At 50.3% G+C, this 19,626-nt stretch overlaps 3 protein-coding genes across 3 annotated transcripts; 1 reads left to right on the top strand and 2 right to left on the bottom strand.

Annotated features, from left to right (window-relative positions):
- Positions 1-196: 196 nt before the first annotated feature.
- Positions 197-9,808, top strand: N7447_005582 (membrane morphogenesis protein VPS13; the record flags this gene model as incomplete). Its single annotated transcript, XM_057229844.1, has 3 exons — positions 197-9,233; positions 9,287-9,703; positions 9,768-9,808. 3 exons carry the CDS (start codon positions 197-199, stop codon positions 9,806-9,808), a joined length of 9,495 nt encoding a protein of 3,164 aa, XP_057084934.1.
- A 501-nt stretch (positions 9,809-10,309) lies between these two features.
- On the bottom strand, positions 10,310-12,580 carry N7447_005581 (DUF3405 domain-containing protein; the record flags this gene model as incomplete). Its single annotated transcript, XM_057229843.1, has 4 exons — positions 10,310-10,411; positions 10,480-11,326; positions 11,390-12,226; positions 12,294-12,580. 4 exons carry the CDS (start codon positions 12,578-12,580, stop codon positions 10,310-10,312), a joined length of 2,073 nt encoding a protein of 690 aa, XP_057084933.1.
- Positions 12,581-13,315: 735 nt separating this feature from the next.
- On the bottom strand, positions 13,316-19,269 carry N7447_005580 (proteasome activator BLM10; the record flags this gene model as incomplete). Its single annotated transcript, XM_057229842.1, has 2 exons — positions 13,316-13,378; positions 13,441-19,269. The coding sequence occupies 2 exons, from the start codon at positions 19,267-19,269 to the stop codon at positions 13,316-13,318; spliced, it is 5,892 nt and encodes a 1,963-aa protein (XP_057084932.1).
- Between the last annotated feature and the right edge of the window lie 357 nt (positions 19,270-19,626).

Genomic DNA, 19,626 nt, shown 5'->3' with positions numbered 1-19,626 from the left:
CTTTTTAAAAGCAGCCCCTATACTGCGTAAGAACCCTATCCAATGAAGAAGCTTCGTTATTCACTTTCACTTGGATCGCGACTGACTTTCCAACGGCTTTCAATTACAGACTATCATCAAATCCCCGACCCACTGACATCCGCCCTGGCCATAGAGCCCAACCACCAGGCCCGGTCTACGGCTGCACGCTGCAGCAATGTTGGAGGGAGTGGTTGCTAATCTACTTAACCGGTTCCTGGGATACTACGTCAAGAACTTCGATGCGACTCAGCTAAACATCGGAATTTGGTCAGGCGACGTCAAACTACGCAACCTTGAACTGCGCCGTGAAGCGCTCGATCAGCTACGCCTCCCTCTGAACGTCGTCGAAGGTCACCTCGGACAGCTTACACTATCCATCCCATGGTCAAATCTACGAGGCAAACCGGTGAAAGTCGAGATTGAAGATGTTTTTCTGCTCGCGGCACCTAGAGAAGATGCGGATTACGACCCGGAGGAGGAAGAAAAGAGAGAGCATGCGCTGAAGATGGAACGAATCGAGAGCGCCGAGATTCTGCGCGAGCGCAATGCGGAAGGTATGAGCCAAGAGGAACAGCGCCGGAACCAAAGCTTCACGCAGAGCATGATCACGGCCGTGGTGGATAACCTGCAGATTTCTATCAAGAATGTGCATTTCCGCTACGAAGACTCTATCTCATCACCTGGGCACCCGTTCGCTGTCGGCGTGACGCTGAAGGAATTGAGTGCCGTCAGCACAGACGCGGAATGGAATCCGACTTTCATCCAATCCGACTCCAGTGTCACGCATAAACTGGCCGTCCTCGGTGCTCTCTCAGTTTATTGGAATACAGATGCTACATTGCTCGGAACGGGGCGAGGCTCCGATATAGGCGCGGAAGCCCAGGGAATCGGCCGTGCTGAGTTGATGGAAAAGCTGAGAACTGCGATTGATGCTGACGAAGGAAATCAATTCATGTTGCGCCCCGTCAGTGGCCGTGCTGGACTGGAGATGGACAAGTCAGGAAAATACGATCGACCCGCAATCAAAGCACGGTTGCTCTTCGATGAGCTCGGCTTCGTTCTTGACGATAAACAATATCGCGATGCGTTGATGCTAGTGGATCTGTTCCATTACTTCATTCGCCACCAGGAATATAAGAAAATCCAGCCCAAGGCATCACCAAAGGAAGACCCCGGGGCATGGATGAGGTTCGCAGGAGAAGCCGTTCTTAGCAAGATCCACGAGCGCAACAGACGCTGGACCTGGGACTATATCAAGGAGCGCAGAGATGACCGCATCGCCTACATTGCCTTGTTCAAGAAAAGGAAGAAGGAAGAAGCTTTCACACCCGAAGAAACCATGCAAATGCAGAAGCTGGAAGCAAAACTCAGCTACGAGGATATCCGATTTTGGCGCTCACTTGCCAGAAACCAGCTACGAAAAGAAAATGTCGGAGTCAAGAAACCCGCAGAACAACAATCATGGTCCGCCTGGCTCTGGGGGGCCAAGAAAGAGGAGTCCGAAGAGACCACCATGACCGAAGAACAGCGGCAAGAGCTGTATAACGCCATTGACTGGGATGAAAAGAAGGCTATCGCCGAGAGTGTGGATGTGCCCCGGGAATGGGTTAAGCTCCAGGTCAATTGGAGTCTTCGTGCTGGTAGCTTCACTCTAATCCAGGACCCTCACGGGTCAGCCAATGAGGTCATGAAGCTGGTGTTCGACAATTTCCGAGCCAAAGCACTTCAACGCCCTGATTCCTATCTCCTTGATCTTGACCTTGGAGGACTGAAGATGTATGATGGCACTACTGCCGGGACTCTCTACCCCCAGATTGTTAAGGTCAAGGATTCTCCCCCTGAACCTACGAAGATTCAAGAGCTGGGCGACGACGACGATGATATTACCTCCCAAGCTAGCGCAGATGACCTTCAGGATGAAGACAGTTTGTTCCATCTGCAGCTGGAGAAGAACCCGCTCGAAAGCGATGCAGATACAGCGGTGAAGGTCAAGCTGAAGAGTATTGAGGTCATTTACAACCCTCGATTCCTCGTGGGAATTGTCCAGTTCTTTGAGCCGCCCGAAAGACACATGGAGTCGATCGGTGCTCTCTTAGATACTGCAGGCGCCACTGTCGAAGGGCTGCGCCAGCAAACCCGGGCAGGCCTCGAGTTTGCCTTGGAAGAGCACAAGAAGGTTGATGCGCAATTCGATGTCCACGCGCCCTTGATAATCGTCCCAGAAAGTATCACACAACCAAGTTCACTTTGTTTGATTATCGACGCCGGTCATGCGAGCGTCAACAGCGAGTTGGTCGACCGCCAAGCGATGCGGGATCTTCAGTCTAAGCAGAAACAACAATATGAGGAGGAAGATTACAAGCAGCTAGAGCATCTGCTGTACGATCGCTTCCTCATCAAACTGGACTCCACTCAAGTCCTCATCGGACCTGGCATTGAAGCAACAAAAGCGCAGCTTAACACCAATGTGGAGTCTAGGAATTTCCACATCATCGACCGCATCAACGTCGACTTTGCCCTGGAGATGTGTATCGTACCAAAAGTGACACAGCTTACCCGAACGCGCATCTCTGGACATCTGCCAGAGCTTCACGCATCGATATCAGACACCAAATACAAGGGCTTGATGAAATTGATTGATATTGCGATCCCCCAATTCGACGCGGAAAAGTCTACCTCTGATGCAGTTACCGGGGCAGTAGCCAAGGAAGAAACAGCTATAGCCACACGAGCACGATCATCATCCTTCCAACCATCAGCCCAGCGTGACCTTCCCGTTGTTGACGATGATGACGAGGAGGTTGAAGTAGAAAGCGAGCAGGCGAAGAAGACAGTGGATACACCTACCAATATCCATCGCCGAGACTTCGAATTCAAATTCACTGTTGGCCGTCTCCGTGGCTCACTCTTCCGTGCTGACCTCCATGACCCGCAACGGGATCGGTTGCTGGTTGAACTGGTTGCTGAAGGATTTGAGCTGGACTTTTACATGCGTCCCTATGACATGGTCGCCGAGGTCGTTCTGAAGTCTTTGAGCGTTGATGATTATATTGAGGAGAATCCGGTTCCTGAGTTCAAGAGAATAATCTCTTCTAAAGGCTTTGATGCCGATGAAGACAAGGACCTGTTCCAGCTGAAGATGGTACGGGTCAAACCTGAGTCTCCTGAGTTTGACTCAACGTATGAAGGGGTTGCCATGAACCTTGACATATCAGTTTCGACTATTAATCTTGTTGTGACAAGGAAAACACTTCTCACGCTTCTGGACTTCATCCTCCTTACATTCACAGATCCTCAACAACCGACTCAACCCAACCCAGAAACAGACAAGGCCATTGAAGGAACACCCGATGTGGAAGAAAAGCCCGAGCAAGCTGGGAAGCTTCGTATCAGGGCTAATCTCAAGAGTATTGCTCTCATTCTTAACAATGACGGGGTCCGCTTGGCAACCTTGAGTTTGAACACTGCCGACGTCGGCATTTTCCTCGTGGGCAGCTCAATGCTCATTCAGTCTCGGATAGGCAGTCTGACTTTGGTCGACGATGTCAACCTGGGTGCCGCGGAGGATTCTGATATCCGTCGCCTTCTGACTATAGAAGGAGACAATTTCGCGGACTTCAAGTACGAGACCTTCGACTCCGAGAGTGACACATACCCTGGCTATGATTCTGAGGTCTATCTACGGTCTGGTTCAATCAAGATCAATTTCCTGGAGGAGCCCTACCGGAAGATCATCAACTTCCTCGTCAAGTTTGGCAAGATGCAAGCCATCTTCAATGCAGCTCGCCAAGCCGCTGCCAGCCAGGCCAACCAGCTTCAAGAGAATGCTTCCCGTGTGCGGCTTGACATTATTGTGAAGACGCCCATTGTAGTTTTCCCTCGCGTTATGAAGGATGACCGCCCTCGAGACACAATCACTGCTCACCTCGGTGAAATCTATGCCAAGAATGAATTTGTCCCTATGGATGAAGGAAAAGATAGCCCTGCTGTCAATGTCATCTCCACTGGTGTCCGCAATATTCGCCTTACCTCGAAATTCCATTTCGAAGATGATACATCCGAGGAGCTGGAGATGATCCAGAAGGTGAACTTGGAATTTAGCATTTGCTATCTGGAGCATCAAGCAAACAACCCACGACCAGACATGGAAATCGAGGGCTCTCTGTCTCCCATTAACCTTCGGATTTCCCAGAGCCAGCTCAAGTTCTTGCTGGAGCTGTCGAACTCGATACCGGGCGCGTTTGCCACAGATGCCGAGCAGCAAGAGCTTGAGGCTATGGAATCCTTGCCCTCGTCGGTGACTGAACCTACGAGGGAAGCTACTTCAAAGGCCGTCCAGGCGCAAAATGGCTCGGGAAGAGCAGCTGCTGATGACAGCGAAAACAAAGAGACTTGGGTTCGACTTGATATGATCTTTAAGGTCGATAGTGTCGGTTTGGAGCTTATCCTAGCAAGCGACGACCAACCCGTCGGTCGCCTGGAGGACTCAAGTCTGTCTAAGTTCTCTCTCAATGACACTCGAGTCAAGCTGCGCATGTTGACTGATGGCTCATTGGAATCGGAGCTTCTCATTCATTCCTTCTCCATCCGCGATAGTCGCAAGCAGGACTCGAACAAGTTCAGAAATATCATGTCTTTGATTAACAATGATGTCCAGCAGCAGTTCATGGCTAGCGTCTCTATGTCTGGAGGACCAGAGAAGCATCTCGTTGCGATGTTGACTATTGATAGCCCTCGCATCATGTTTGCTTTGGATTATCTGTCGGCTTTGCAGTCATTCAGCCAGTCTGCATTTGCCTCTGAAGAACCAGTAGAGGTGGTGGAGGATGAGAGTGATACACCTGAGGAGTCCGAATCAGGGTCTGATACCGCTGCAAGTTCCGATAAGGCTATAACTGAGGCTTCTTCGGGCGATGCCACAGGAGCGCCCATGACCGTATCATTCCGGGTGAACCTTGTCGACGCTCAGGTGATTATGGTGGCCAACCCTGCCATTCCTCACTCCGAAGCTATCGTCCTCGGTACCAAGGAAGTTCTCATCTCCCACCAAAATGTGTCGACTCTGCAGATTCAAAAAGTGGGCATGTTCCTGTGCCGCATGGATAAGTTTGAGACGTCTCGACTCCGCATTCTGGATGATTTCACACTTGAAATGTCCATTGATAGCCGATCGCAAGAAAAGGGATCTGCTTTGACCTCCATTGAGGTGCACCTTGAGCCTCTGGTCCTTCGCTTGTCTCTGCGTGATATCCTGATGGCAATCCAGATTGTCAACAAGGCCTCCGAAATGAGGGCCCAGAATTCCCATCAGATCGAGAGCGGAGAGGTGAAAAAAATCACGGATGCTAAATCAACCAGAGGGCGTTCTGCCAGCAAGACGTCCTCTACCATTGCTAAGAGAGCCCGTCGCCTGAGTCAAGGGGTTGCACACCTGGATAAGGCAATCATGCCACAAAGTCCAGTTCTTCTCAAGCGTGAAGAGATGTCTGCCAAGATCGACGGAATTAGAGTCATTCTTATTGGCGACCTACATGATCTACCTTTGCTCGATTGGAGCGTCAAGAAATTCGACGTCGATGTGCGCGACTGGTCAACAACACTGAGTGCCGATACCAACTTCGAAACGTTCTTGAATGTGTACAACTTCTCGAAGTCGGCCTGGGAGCCGTTGATCGAGCCCTGGCAGTTGGGATTCCACCTGGCCAAGGAGATCAACCCGGATGTTTTCTCTTTCGATGTGTACTCGCACAAGACGATGGAGCTTACCGTAACATCCGCCACGATTGCACTCGCATCCAAATCCTTCCAGTTCCTCTCTACGGCAGAGGATGTTCTTTCCAAGCCAAGAGGCGCTGATGCCCCATACAGAATCCGCAACTATACTGGATTTGACCTCAGAGTTTGGGCAGATGTCAGCGCAGGAGATGAAGGCCCAGCAGCGAAACTTAGTGATGGCGAAGAATCCCCATGGCGATTTGAAGATTCCACCGCTGTCCGTGAAACGCTAACACCAGAAGGCCACGGCGGAGTGGTCGGTGTCAACTTGGAAGGCAGTGGCTTTGATAGTATCAGCCGCATTCCTGTCGTACGCGAGGGCGAAACTATCTACGCTCTGAAGCCGAAGCAAGAAAATATTCTTCACCGACTACTCGTGGAAGTCAAGCTGGGACCCGATAATGTCAAGTACATCACATTCCGCTCACCACTTCTTATCGAGAACAACACTCAAATTCCTGTGGAAATGGGCATTTTCAGCCCAGGAGACGGCCACTTGTTAAAGATCGAGAAGATCTTGCCTGGCGATGCACGACCGGCACCTGTCGGATCAGCATACCTCCATTCTGTTGTTGTTCGTCCCGACCAGGGCTTCGGGTATGACTGGTCAGGCGAGCGACTGTTCTGGAAGGACCTCATCAAGCGACCCACACGCACTGTCAAGTGCGTCAGCGAAAGCGGACAACAGTCTCCTCCTTTCTATTTCCAAGTCAACGCAACATACGATAACAAAGATTCGCTTACGAGCGTGTATCCCTACATGAGAATCCGGATCTTCGCCCCCGTGGAGATTCAGAATCTCTTGCCCTACGATTTCAAGTACCGCATTTATGACAAGAACACCAAGAAGGATTGGACGAATTTCCTGAGGAAGGGGGGTGTCAGTCCCGTCCACGTCGTGGAACTGTCCCACTTACTGTTGCTCAGCATTGATCTGCAAGATACGGTCTTCCGCCAGAGCGAGTTTGCTATCGTCAACGGCAATGCTCAGGACTACCGCAGAGAGCATACCTTGTCTCTTAAGGATGAGCGGGGCCTTCAACTGAAGTTACAGCTCCATTACTTCAACATTCCTAACAGCGGTGGTGCTTTCAAGGTCTCTGTGTACAGCCCATACCTTATCTTGAACAAGACTCTCCTTCCCATGGACATTCAGAGCAAAGCATTCCTTCAGTCTGCGAGAAATGCTGCTGGTCAAGGACTCAGAGCCGATCCAAGACATGAGGGTCGTGCACTCCCATATATGTACTCTTATGCCAATGAGGATCAACGAAACCGATCTATCTTGAAGGTCAGCGATTCTGCATGGAGCAAGCCGCAGAGTTTCGAGGCTATTGGCAGTACATTTGAGGTCATCTTCCCTGATCGCCAAGGCAGATCTGAGTTCCACTCCGGAGTGTCTGTTGCTGAAGGTGAGGGCAAGTATAAGATGACCAAGGTGGTCACTCTTGCTCCACGTTTCATTCTAAAGAGCAAGCTCAGCGAAGATCTTCTAGCGCGGGAGCCAGGCTCGTCCAACGTACTCCAGGTTCAAAACGGTCAGTTGGTACCGCTTCATTTCCTTCGCCAAGTGCAAGAGAAACAGCTGTGCCTCTGCTTCCCGGGCGTCAACAATCAATGGTCTTCTCCGTTCAACATTGCAGAGGTCGGGACTGTGCACGTTAAATTGGCCAAGGCGAATCAGCGGCAGAAGCTGATCAAGGTTGATATCATCTTGGAAGGAGCAACTCTTTTCTTGCACTTCAGCATCGAGTCTCGCAATTGGCCGTTCTCCATGCGTAACGAAAGCGATATGGAATTCATTTTCTACCAAGCTAATCCAAATGTGGAAGATGATGAAGACGACCAGACTAGCGGCTGGAGGCCGATCCGGTATCGAATCCCGGCGCGGAGTATCATGCCGTATGCATGGGACTACCCGGCGACGAAAAACAAATCACTCGTGTTGACCTGCCAGGGCAAAGAGCGCCATATCAAGCTTGCTGAGATAGGAAACCTGATCCCAATGCGGATTCCACCTTCGCAGCCTGGCGGATACCAGAAGATCATTGACATCAACATTGCTGCTGATGGCCCCACTCAGACTCTCGTGCTGTCCAACTTCAAACCGTCGAAGAGCATGTACAAGCAACAAAGAGGACAACCTTCCCAGACCGGCACGAACACTGGGTTCGAGGTCAAGGAAATGCATTCGGACGTCAACTTCAAGGCCCAACTTCGCCTTGGTGGCATTGGAATCTCATTGATCAACCAGAACCTGAAGGAGCTGTTGTATCTCACATTCCGCGAGATTGAGATCAAGTTCAGGGAGTCGGTATTATACCAGACTCTGAACACTACGATCAAGTGGATCCAGATCGATAATCAACTCTATGGTGGCATTTTCCCCATCTTGCTTTACCCCAGTGTTGTTCCGAAGACTGGTAAGGAGATGGAAGCACACCCAATCTTCCATGCAATGATCACACGGGTCAAGGACGACTCGTACGGTGTTCTCTATATCAAGTACGCGACCTTGCTACTGCAGCAAATGACACTCGAACTGGATGAGGACTTTGTCTTCGCCATGCTTGACTTTGTCAAGATTCCGGGTGCTTCGTGGGCAGAGGAACAAGAGGGCAAACTATGCGATGAAAACCTCAACATTCCAGAGCCGCAACAGGCAGACAACGGCCAGGATGTGTACTTCGAGCTTCTTCACCTCCAGCCTATGCAGATGGATATTTCTTTCATGCGTACCGAGCGTGTCAATGTGGAAGATGCTATGCAACCCTCCAACCCGTTGATGTTCTTTGTCAACGTCATGACAATGTCAATGGGTAATGTTAATGATGCGCCTGTCCGACTCAACGCTCTAATGCTCGAGAATGCCCGTGTCTCTTTCCCCAGCCTAGTCGGCAATATCCGTGCACACTACACCCAAGAATTCTTGCGCCAGATCCATATTATCCTCGGTTCGGCTGACTTCTTGGGCAACCCTGTCGGTTTGTTCAACAATGTTAGCTCTGGTGTCGCCGCCATCTTCTATGAGCCATATCAGGGTCTGGTCATGACCGACCGTCCCCAAGAGCTTGGTATGGGTATCGCAAAGGGTGCCACAAGCTTCTTCAAGAAGTCCGTCTTTGGATTCTCGGACAGTATGGCCAAGCTCACTGGAAGTATGTCCAAGGGTCTCGCCGCCGCTACTCTTGATAAGGAGTTCCAAACCCAGCGCCGGATGTCCAAGGTGCGCAACCGCCCCAAGCACGCGCTATATGGAATAACAGCTGGTGGAAATGCATTTGCAACTAGTCTAGCAAGCGGTATCGGTGGATTGGCGCGTCATCCACTGCAAGGTGCCGAGAAAGAAGGTATCCAAGGATTTTTCAAGGGTGTTGGAAAGGGTGTTCTTGGGCTGGCTACCAAGCCAGCAATCGGTGCATTCGATCTTGCCTCCAGTAAGTTGAACCATTTGTCTCTCTGGTATTCATGGCTAACAATTCCCTACTAGATCTGGCAGAAGGTGTTCGCAACACCACTACCGTTTTCGACGCCGAAGGTCTCGATCGTGTTCGACTCACTCGCTTCATTGGTACCGATGGTATTGTGCGCCCATACTCGCAGCGCGAAGCTCTCGGACAGTTCTGGCTGAAGACTACGGACGACGGCAAATACTTCAACGAGGACTACATTGCCCACCTAGAGCTTCCTGGTCGAGACATGCTGGTCTTGTTGACCTACGCACGTATCATGCTAGTGCGCACGAAGAAGCTAGCTACTGAGTGGGATATACGTCTCACGGATATCCAGACCATCTCCAAGGAGCGCACGGGAATGAGTATCACGCTCAAGGGTGGTGCCAACGGACCATTCATTCCTGTTCAAGACGAAAGCTCGCGGAACTGGCTGTATAGACAGATTGCTGTTGGTAAGTGGTTACCCGGATCATGCTACATAATGTCATATACTAACTAACTCTTTTTTTTTTCCAGCGGTCAATGCTTTCAATGAGAAGTATAATGCCAGGGGATAGAAAGGTAGAGCCACTCCCCCGGGGGCGCTTAATGATGCTATGAGATGAACTACTTTCATTTTTGGGACGGGGATTATCAAAATTCACAGAGCATATGAACGGTAAATTGCTCTCGGTTTCTCAGGTTGTTCCATTCACGTACATAGGTTACCCTTTTTCCTGTATTCTGGCCTGTTTTGATGGCTTTTTTTTACTACTCTTCCTTTTATGTATACAGCGATGAATTTTGTTTTTGTGCAATTCTACGATTTGTTTAATAGAGCTCACTCAGATAACTTTAGTATCTTAAATGAACTCTCCTTGCAATATATATTTCTCTATAATTTAATACCTGGAACAATGATCGATTTTTTAATGCAAATAGTATTGCAAGGCTTCAGATTCCTCTGGATTAAGTATTAACGCAAATCATAGTTATGTTCCTCCATTCCATCTCAACGCCAGATAACTCCAGGCAAAAAGAAACTGAAATGCGAACAAGTATAACTAAATGGATATAGATCAGGGAACAGCCCTATCTAGGCCCATTCCTTGCGCTATGTTCTTGATTGTATGAAGAAACATAGATGGGAAGCAATGCCGACCATAACGATCCTCAGATATCTATAGATAAATCAGTCAATTATTACCATCTCAAACGAACCAAGAACAGGAAAAGGAAATGTACTCACCGTTTTCCCACCCTCGTTCTCCGCAGTCCTGAACCCCAACCAACGTCTGTACAAGTCCTCCGCGCTATGCGTCGTAAACATATACGAGAGCCGGTACATGATATGATCAAAGAGATGATCAAAATTCCAGATGCTATCAGGACCCCCGTTAATATTCTCCGGCGGACCTGGGTTGTAAATGCGCGCCAGTTCCCTCGGCGTCCACTGGCCATCCGCATAGATAGGATGGGGAACATGCACAGCTTTGAGGCCATGAAACAGAGCCCATGATGCACCCGTCATCTCAGACGCAAGACCGAGGCCCTTTGTCGCCTGCGCGTGATGGATCAGATCCAGCAGACGCTTGGAATATCGGCCCATTGTGATGACTGCGGCGCGGCGCGGCGTGCCCTCGCCGTATCTGAAGTTCCAGACTTTGTCCGGGAACGTCCATTGCGTGTCTTGTGGGTTGAAGATTGGAAGAAACGTTATGAAGTCGGCTTCTTCGCCCACGCCCCAGGTGTAGTTGTCTTGGTCTGGATATGGCACTGGCGGCTCCGGGCCCAGGGGCCGGATCCCTGTGCGGGATACTGGGCCCCAGATTGTGCGGTTGGACTTGTCGGATAAGCTTTCGTGCACCATTTGCTTGAATTGACTCCAGTCGCCGTGTGCACCGGGGGTGTAGAAGTAGGCGTTGCGTTCCCAGAGGTATTTGCGCGGTTGTTGGCGCGCGAATGAGATTGCTCGGTCTAGGAAGTGGTAGATGTGTCCTGTGTGTCGACCATCCATTTCTAGCTGCCAATAATAGTCGAAGTGGGGATAGAGCTTGGAGAATATTTGCAGCGGTTGGTGGTGTTGAAGTTGGGGACTGTGAGTGCTGTTAGTAAGAGCTCTCTTTATGAAAGCAGTCAATGTGAAAGGATTGATTCACCTGTGCTCTTCTATCTTGGGATACCAAGCTTCCAATAGTTTGTTATTGAAGAACAGAGCCATATTCCGAAATTCTTTGGGGATGGAATTCCTGAGCCGGTTGATGGTATTAATATCAGAAAATATGGGCATCTCGTTATCCTTGACATGACACAGGATATAGATCTGATATTCTCCACCAGAATGCAAGGAAAGCTCCATAATCAAAGCCCGAACGTATTCACGATGGTGAGGCTTCCAGTCGAGCCCATTCCAAGCCCGAATTAGCACTGCCGAGCGAGGTTGGAGCTGCTTCACACCCGACGCACTCACAGGTGACTCCCATGATTTGGGAGGAGCTTGTGGAAGATCGAAGGCCAAGGGACTCTGGGTTGAGGAGTTGGCGGTCTCGGTCGACTCGTATCTATCTGCGTTTCTTTCAAGACAGAGGTTTTGCAGCCTGTGCCAATCGACCTCGCACCACGGCAGTGCGGGAGGGCGCGTGAAGCCCGGTACCTCATCCTCGCCATGGTCATCGTATCCATATGCCCCGAAGCGAGAGTATCGGTCCGTGCAAACGTTCCCATCCAGCTCCAATGCCTCGTACGATCCGAAAAGTGGTGCTGGGAACTCGATTTGTTGGCCCTTGTAGACTTGGATCATATCTTCTGCAGACCTGCGGTCGAGATAACGACCCCTGGGGCCAAGACAGGACCGAAACTTTCCATGGAACTGCTTCTTCCATTCTCGGCTGTTGTATGCTGGGTATGGGTCATAGATAAGTGGGACTGGGTGCGAGGCATTGACAGATTCGATACTGGTTAGGGTTAGGGTCCCGCCTAGATAAAATCGCTTGTCTCTAATGTAAGGATTATTTTTAGCATGATCTTATACCAGTACACCCATACCTTGGAATGAATACAAACCTCCGATCATGTGTCATGCTCAACACATCTGGCTCAGATGAGCCTTCGTCTGCTACCTTGTCCCCCACACCAACAATCCCAGGATATTGACCAGGCCGAAGGATCCCAGGGCGATGGAATGAAGCATAGACAATCTGGACAAGATTTGTCTCCGGGTACCCAAAGAGGAATGAGCTAGTCTGGATGACGGTAATTAGGCAGGTAAGATATCCCAGCCAGCGCAAGCAGATCCATCGGCGATTCCATAGAGAGACGGAAGGCATGGTATTTCTTGTGAGGGATTTCATGGCAAGTGACAGTCAAGTAACAGGGTGAATAATCGTATGCTTTGGCTTTGAAAGCCACGGGATGTGCGTGATACGCTTGGTAAGATGGAAAGGGAAGTGCAGATATTCCAAATGAAACAAGGAACTGTATGCACAAGTCAAGGATATATGGGAGAAAAGTGAAGCAATCTATTTGATCCGTAATGTCTACGAGAGAGGGTTTAGAGGGCCTACGATGTCATCGCTACGCGGTGTTGACTGCATCGACTAACACTTGGGTAATACCACACTTGAATCCAACCTGACAGGCACATTGAAGTTGTACAGGCCAAAATAGTTATATGTTGGATATTCTGCGTGCTTGTCGTACAATGTACAATGTACCATATCGTGGGGTATACACCGAGTACTTCGTAAGTAGTATCAGACCAAAATTTCCTGTCTGCAGTACTAAACATGTTTCATTGAAATCCAACACCGGCAAAGTATAGAGCTTATCTCACGGTGTCTCTTCTCAAACAGCTTGATCCCAACTACCCGTGACCTGGCGTAGAGAGAATTCTACAGGATCTATATGAAGAGCAAATGAAGATAGCACAGGTCTTTCATTTTCGTGCTAAATATAGGTCGCCCTATCAGAGAGCTCCTGATGTGGGAAGACCGAGGAATATATACGAACGGCCATTAATCACATTGCTTTTAGGAGTCGTCTGACCAGAGAACCAAACCCAAGAATGGTAAATATCCAAGTTCCATCTACGCGAAGTAGCTCTTCCATAGAACACCTGATAAGTCTTCTAGCTGATCCGATGTGAAAGCCTGTAATAATCGTTAGCTATTTGCTTTGAAAGAGAATTGACGTTAAACGCATAAGCACGAACCTTTGCATCAATGTGCCAAGTATCTTGCCGAGTCTTCTTGAACTCGCTAATAATCGACTTCACGCTCGAACCCACAATGCCGGGATCATTGGCGGCACGGATACTGAGCGAAGTCAATGCCTTGGGCATCCAGTGAGGAGGAGGACTGTTGTAAGGGAAGGCCTGGATCAAAGCGCCAAGCCCCAGCACAGCACCGTGACGAACAATAATCAAGCGGTTGTGCTCGGGAGTAGGGGTTCCAGCACCGGATGACACAGCGGAGGAGGCGATTCCTGGGCGCAAGTTCTTCGGTTTCTTAGGGAGAGGGTTGTCTACCAGAAGCTTTGTGAAGCGTTCATGGAAGCGACTGACCATCTTTTCCCGCAGGAAGACGGGCGAGCATCGGACCATACCGGACAGTGTAGCCGAGGCGCCAGCACGAACTTCGTGCTGGGGGTCTTCGAGCATGGAGGCGATACACTCGAAGAGCTTGTCGCGGTCTGCGGGGTCGAGCAGGAACAGACGGCGGAAGTAGATGATTTGAATGTTGATCATGATACGAAGGCGCTGGTGCCATGATGGGGATGTCTGCCCGATGCGGATGAGAGATTGGATAAATTCGGAGTTTTTCTCGGCTGGGTAAGGGATGTTGGGAAGGTGACGGAAAACGTGGTATGCGAGGGACTGAAGCTCTGGGTCTTCCTTCACATCCATCATGTGCAGGAGCTGCGCGGTGAAGACATCAGGGAAGAATGGGACAAGCTGAGTACACTCGTGAGAAGACAAAGTCGAGTCCAGCCAAAGGAGAACAGTTTTGCTACCCGAGGTGTAGGGTGAGGGTGTTTGTTGGCCAGGGGTTCTGGCCTTCCGCCATTCCTCGATTTGGCTGAAAACTCCCCGAACCACCTTCGTGAAGTCCTTGGTGGGCGGATAGGGGTATGTGCCAACAGAAGAATAGGATTTCTGGGCCTCGAGAAGATGCTGAACATCAGGATATGACTCGTGGTACCTGGTACGATAGATAGTTGCAAGGGTCTGACCCATTGCCTCGCGAACGCCCTTGTACGGGTGATCCAAATGCGCAAGGAAATCTTCCACAATGGGTTTTTCAAGCTGGTAGTGCCAACCAGAATCAATGATACATTGGTGCAGGAGGTTGATCTTGGAACTTTCCTTGAATGCTGCGTTCGTCGTCATATCAAGACGGAAGCTGGATAGCCAATCGACCAATGGCCAAGCGCGGCGGGGATCGCGGCATTGAAGGATCATGTGGAGGAATGTTGTCCAGTAGCCAGAGTTCTCAGGAGTGAGGCCGTCGGTGAAGATCTTTCGTACAATAGGGAATGCATACTCCCAGACCATGGTCCGTTTCTCCACACCTGTATCTGCCACAGAGGAGATCAAAGCTCCGAGAATTTCAGCCGTGGCACGATGTTGGTGCTTATCGCTGCCATCTTCAAAGACATCCTTGATCTCTTCCTGAATTTCCTCAAACGAGACGGCTGTCAACCCATCCCGGATCATGAGCTCGAATGCGTAGAGAAGCATCATGGCACAGGACATACGGAACTTGTCAGCAGATGGGTCCCGTGGCTCTTGCTTCAAGTACATGAAGAACTTGGAGAACCACTGGCGAGTGAACAACTTGCCCATCTTGGTGCGAACTTTCCATTCAACCTCATCATACTCGATGTCCTGTGCTACATTGGACTTGTAGGCCGGCATAGTCTTGCCCCACACAAGCCAGCCCGGGAAGTCATGATCAACGTAGTACTCCGCCTCGGGCTTCGCAAAGCTCGAAAGGTATTCTTGGGTGTATCCTTTCTCATAGGGCTTTGTTGCAACCTTGATCTTTGATGGGAAACGCTGATGGCCAAGAATGTAGTTCTTGTACTCGTGAGTGCAGATGGCCCGCACATCGATCATAGTGAACAGCGCGATGAGAGCCTGGGAGTACATGCCTCGCAAGCCAGGATGGTCGTCAATAGACCCGAGTGTCATCAGTTCAATCAAGTTATCGCTGGCGATATAGTCAAAGCGGAGACCCATAGTGATGACGATAGTCGCAGCACGACTGGCAATCTTCCAATGGGATACCCGGGCCAGGTTAACCAGCTCTTCGGCTAGGTCGGCTTTCTTTTTCTCGATAGCAACGCGCTTGCTATTGACAACTGTGCGCTTTTTCTCGATCTGCCCGGTGACATCTTCAATGGGAGCAATTGCCTCCACAATTTCTTGATCTAGGATAGCCATTCGCTCCATCGCACGACCGTAGTCCATGACCTGGAAGACTGCGGTGGAGCATATCTTCTGGACGGAAGGCTTATCAACGGCGCTGGCATCGATAAAGGTTCTGATCACAGCAGGCGCATACTTCCAATGCCGTCCGACGGTTTTGGCTACACTGCTTAGAAGCAGCGAGTAGAGTGCTCCCTTGATGCGTGCATGATCATTTTCCTTGACACCTCTTTGCAGAGCCGTGAGCAGAGGGGGGATGATGAGCAGTCTGCCGCCATAAACCGCCTTGAGTGCGGATTCGCCGGCGTTTTGAGCATTGCGGCGCGTTTCTGTGTAGACCGAGACGCAAGATTCGGCAATATCAAGGAGAAGAATTTCATCAAGCTTAGATCGAGGACGGGGGGAAGCGTTGTGTCGTAGGCGTTGGAGGTGATACACGTTGGCTCTGCGCACAAGCAGTGCCCTGGGGTAATCTTTTCGCAGACCACTCATCTTATAAGGATGGATGTCCGCGGCCAAGAGGCGAGTCACTCGGTCCAGTACATGAGCGGACCTCTCAATTCCCACATCAACAAACCACGATCTGAAGGCAGAGTACAGAGCCCCAAAGCAAGGAACATCATCCTCTTGGTTATCGCTCAAGAACCGGTGTACATCATGCAAGACCCAGCCAGTTCGCTCGCGGAGTTCATGGATGGTAGTATATAACGGATCTCCCTCCTTGAGGGCATACCCAGTGGGGTAGGTGAAGGCCTGTCTGATTATCGCATCGTCAGAGCTGTCTAGGACAGTATCAGCATCGTTATCAACGTCATTTGAAACATCCAAGTCATCCCCCATCTCGACATCCCTGGAGGTGCCGTTCGAGGGTCCTTGTGTTGTGGTCGATGCGGCTTTGGGGTCAAAGAGGACAGAAACCCCAGACAACACGAGTCGCAGGAGCACGAGGTTCCGAGTGACCTCATCTGACCAGTCCTTGCCGCTTCCATCCCGTTTGACATTTGATGTCTCATGGGTTAGCGCAGATAGCGACTTCAAAGCAGTCTCTGTTTGGATTTTGAAGACATCGACGGCAAATTCAACTTCCTGACGTGTCGGCACATGCCAATTGATGTTGAGATTATTCACATCGGCTTGGTAACTCCAGAGCTTTGGCTCGATGCCGTTCGCTTTGACTGAAGGTTCATAGAGTGAAAAATCATTAGTGTAGGTCCCAGTCAAGTTGAGCAAAAGATGGTGAATAAAGTTGGAAATATGAACTGTAGGAATGCCACGGCAGTTCTGTTGCATGTAGACTGCAATGTCGAACAGTTCTTGGCGGTGGTTAATGACGGCGCTGCCGACATGTACTACACACATGCTCAGCATACTGACATTCCAGACCAGACCTCGATCACGAGGCAAAACATCGGTTCCTGTGGTTCGGGTTGATCCAGCACCATTATCGTCGATCTCAGTGCGGATAGCTGCAGTCAAGACGGGGATAAAACGCTTGAGGGCCTTCTCGGGGTTAACCTTGCATAGGGCGTTGCAGATGAAAGCCATTGCATCACGAGCCTGGTGGATGACATGGTTGGACACGAAATCCACAATCTTCCCTAGAGCGATATCGTAATACTCCGGAGATAAAGAGGCGAGAAGAGGCATAAACGTGGCGGGAAGTGTGTTCACGATGTTCTCTTCGGGTGAGCCGTTTCGAACTCTGGAGACGTCCGGCAGGTTCTCCAACAGTGTGAAGACACGACCTAGGAAAGCCATCGTAAAGTCTCCGAAGCCACATGTCGAAGAGCGTAAGATCAATTCTTCGGTCTCATCATCCAGCTCTGTGTCATAACCCAGCTGTACATCGGATCCTTGCTCTTCCATCCTCTCCATTTCACCTGAGATCCATTGCATGGCAAGCATGTTGCAGTTGACGTCCTCTCGCCCTTGGGTCAAGTCAACCATCGGGATATTGTAACAGGCTGATTGGATGAATGATAGAGCATGGAGCGATTTCTCAAGATCATTCGCGTCAATGCCAGGTAGTGTCAGACCAAGCAAGGTTGTCATATGACAGCGATAACCTTTGGTGCGTGAAATGACACGAGACAGGGATGTCATAGCCCGAAGAGAAGATGCAGTTCGATGCACCTCGACAAGACCCTGCAGCGCAGGGTAGATTCTCTGCAAAGCCCCGGGTAGGATGAGATGGGGTTCCAAATAGGCGAGACCTTGCAAGGTCGACAGGGAGAAGGTCATTGCAGTACTGCTCTTGGCATATATACCCATAAAGATCACGTCACGGATGCACAAGACAAACCGCCGCTTCAGAGGCTCATTCAATCGTCGCTCGGGTGGGACATCCATCTCGCCGGATTGTTCGCGATTCCAACGCATGACGAAGAAGTCAGTGAGGTAATACACCAGTTGTGACAGAGTCTTGGTCCAGTGACCGGAGTTTGAAGGATGGAAGAACGTCTCAACAGCCTGGATAAGGCCTTCCAGCTGTGTGAGAATTGAAACCTCGGAGTCCACACAAGCAGGGGAAAGCGACATCACAATCCACCGGGCAATATGATGAGCAACCGGGTGCTTCCGCCCATCTCGATCAAGCATGATGCCTAGACCCGACGAGATATCCACCAGGGCACTGTACGGGGAAGTGGATTGCCCGACGGGGATTTCCAACAACCTCAGTATCGCGGTGAAAACGAGAGCAGACTGCTCCTGTGTGAAGATACCATGCTCAGAGAATGGAATGTGAGCAGCAGGCAGAGAATCTCGGGCCAATCGAGAAAGATAGTCTAGATATGTTGTGTCAAATGTTTTTGACCGACCGACCAATGACCACAAATGGAAATGTGTAGGCAGTTGGCTCTGCGGTAGGAGATCGGCTCGCAATTCGGGGGCTGGGGATGTCGGAAGCAGCAAATTAATGAGCCCGGCGACAACAAAGGCACCTTCTGAGAATGATGTAGTATAATGAGGCAAGAATTCTTCGAGCATAGCGGGAAGTTCGCAAGGATCAATAAATAATTGAGCGAATGCGCAAAGCTTGGTCAGGGTCTTCACATTCCGCTTCAGGTTGGTTGAGTGAACAAGGCCGGACTCTGTGGGGAGGACAAAAGCCTTGAGCTCCTTGTATAGAGGCTTCCAATCTAACACGAGGTCTTTGACTGGTCTTAGATAATGCTTGCGCTTGGTGAGAAGCATGAACATGCTTGAAAAACGCTCGGCGACTGACGGGTCAATTCCAGGAGCAAGTGAAAGCTCAAAATACAGTTTTACAAGGCTGATGCGCTGCGCCCTGGTTGGGTCGAACTTGAGCGACAGCCAGGCGCGTAGCTCGCGTGTCCAGTGCACGGCTCCGGGATTGAAGTCGCCGGCCTCCACTGCAATATAGAGCTGGTTCAAGATCTCTCGCAGATTTTGATTCCGCTCAGTCTCATCCTCAACCTGATATGGGAGATATTTGAAGTATGGATAGGTACGGGGCCGCACGCGGGCTATCGGTTCGCCTTCGCCATTCACGGTGACGGGCTCACCACCGGGCGAGGTCGCCCGGGAGAGCTCTTGTGCATGATGGAAATTGTCGGATGTGAGAATCGCCTTGGGACCGGAGGCTTCCATCGTCGGATAAAAGATAGGGGAGGGAATCAGTCGACACGAGGTGGAGATGAGGTGAGGAGTAGCCGTTGCCGGTGAGCTCTGGTAGCAATACGTCAGCAACGCCGATGTTTCACGGGGGTATCCTATTTTTCACGCAGTATCGATCACAGAACAATATTCGAAGGAAATCGTACTTTTAATGAAACTCTGAAGCTCCCACTCTAAGAAGCGCGAGACTTGGAACCGGAGATTGTATTTCACACGACTGTGGTCGCATAGGGTACTTTTTTTCTCGGCAAGCGAGGGGAAATATGAAGGGCTCGTATTCAGTTTGGTAATTGAGCGATTCAAGAGTTCGGCCTCCTTTACTTCTTTTCT

Source organism: Penicillium robsamsonii (genome assembly GCF_028829455.1).
Source record: "Penicillium robsamsonii strain IBT 29466 chromosome Unknown utg000003l_segment0_segment0, whole genome shotgun sequence".
NCBI lineage: Eukaryota > Fungi > Ascomycota > Eurotiomycetes > Eurotiales > Aspergillaceae > Penicillium > Penicillium robsamsonii.
The sequence above is the reverse complement of the archived record's forward strand: the minus strand, read 5'-3'. Positions and strand labels throughout refer to the sequence as shown.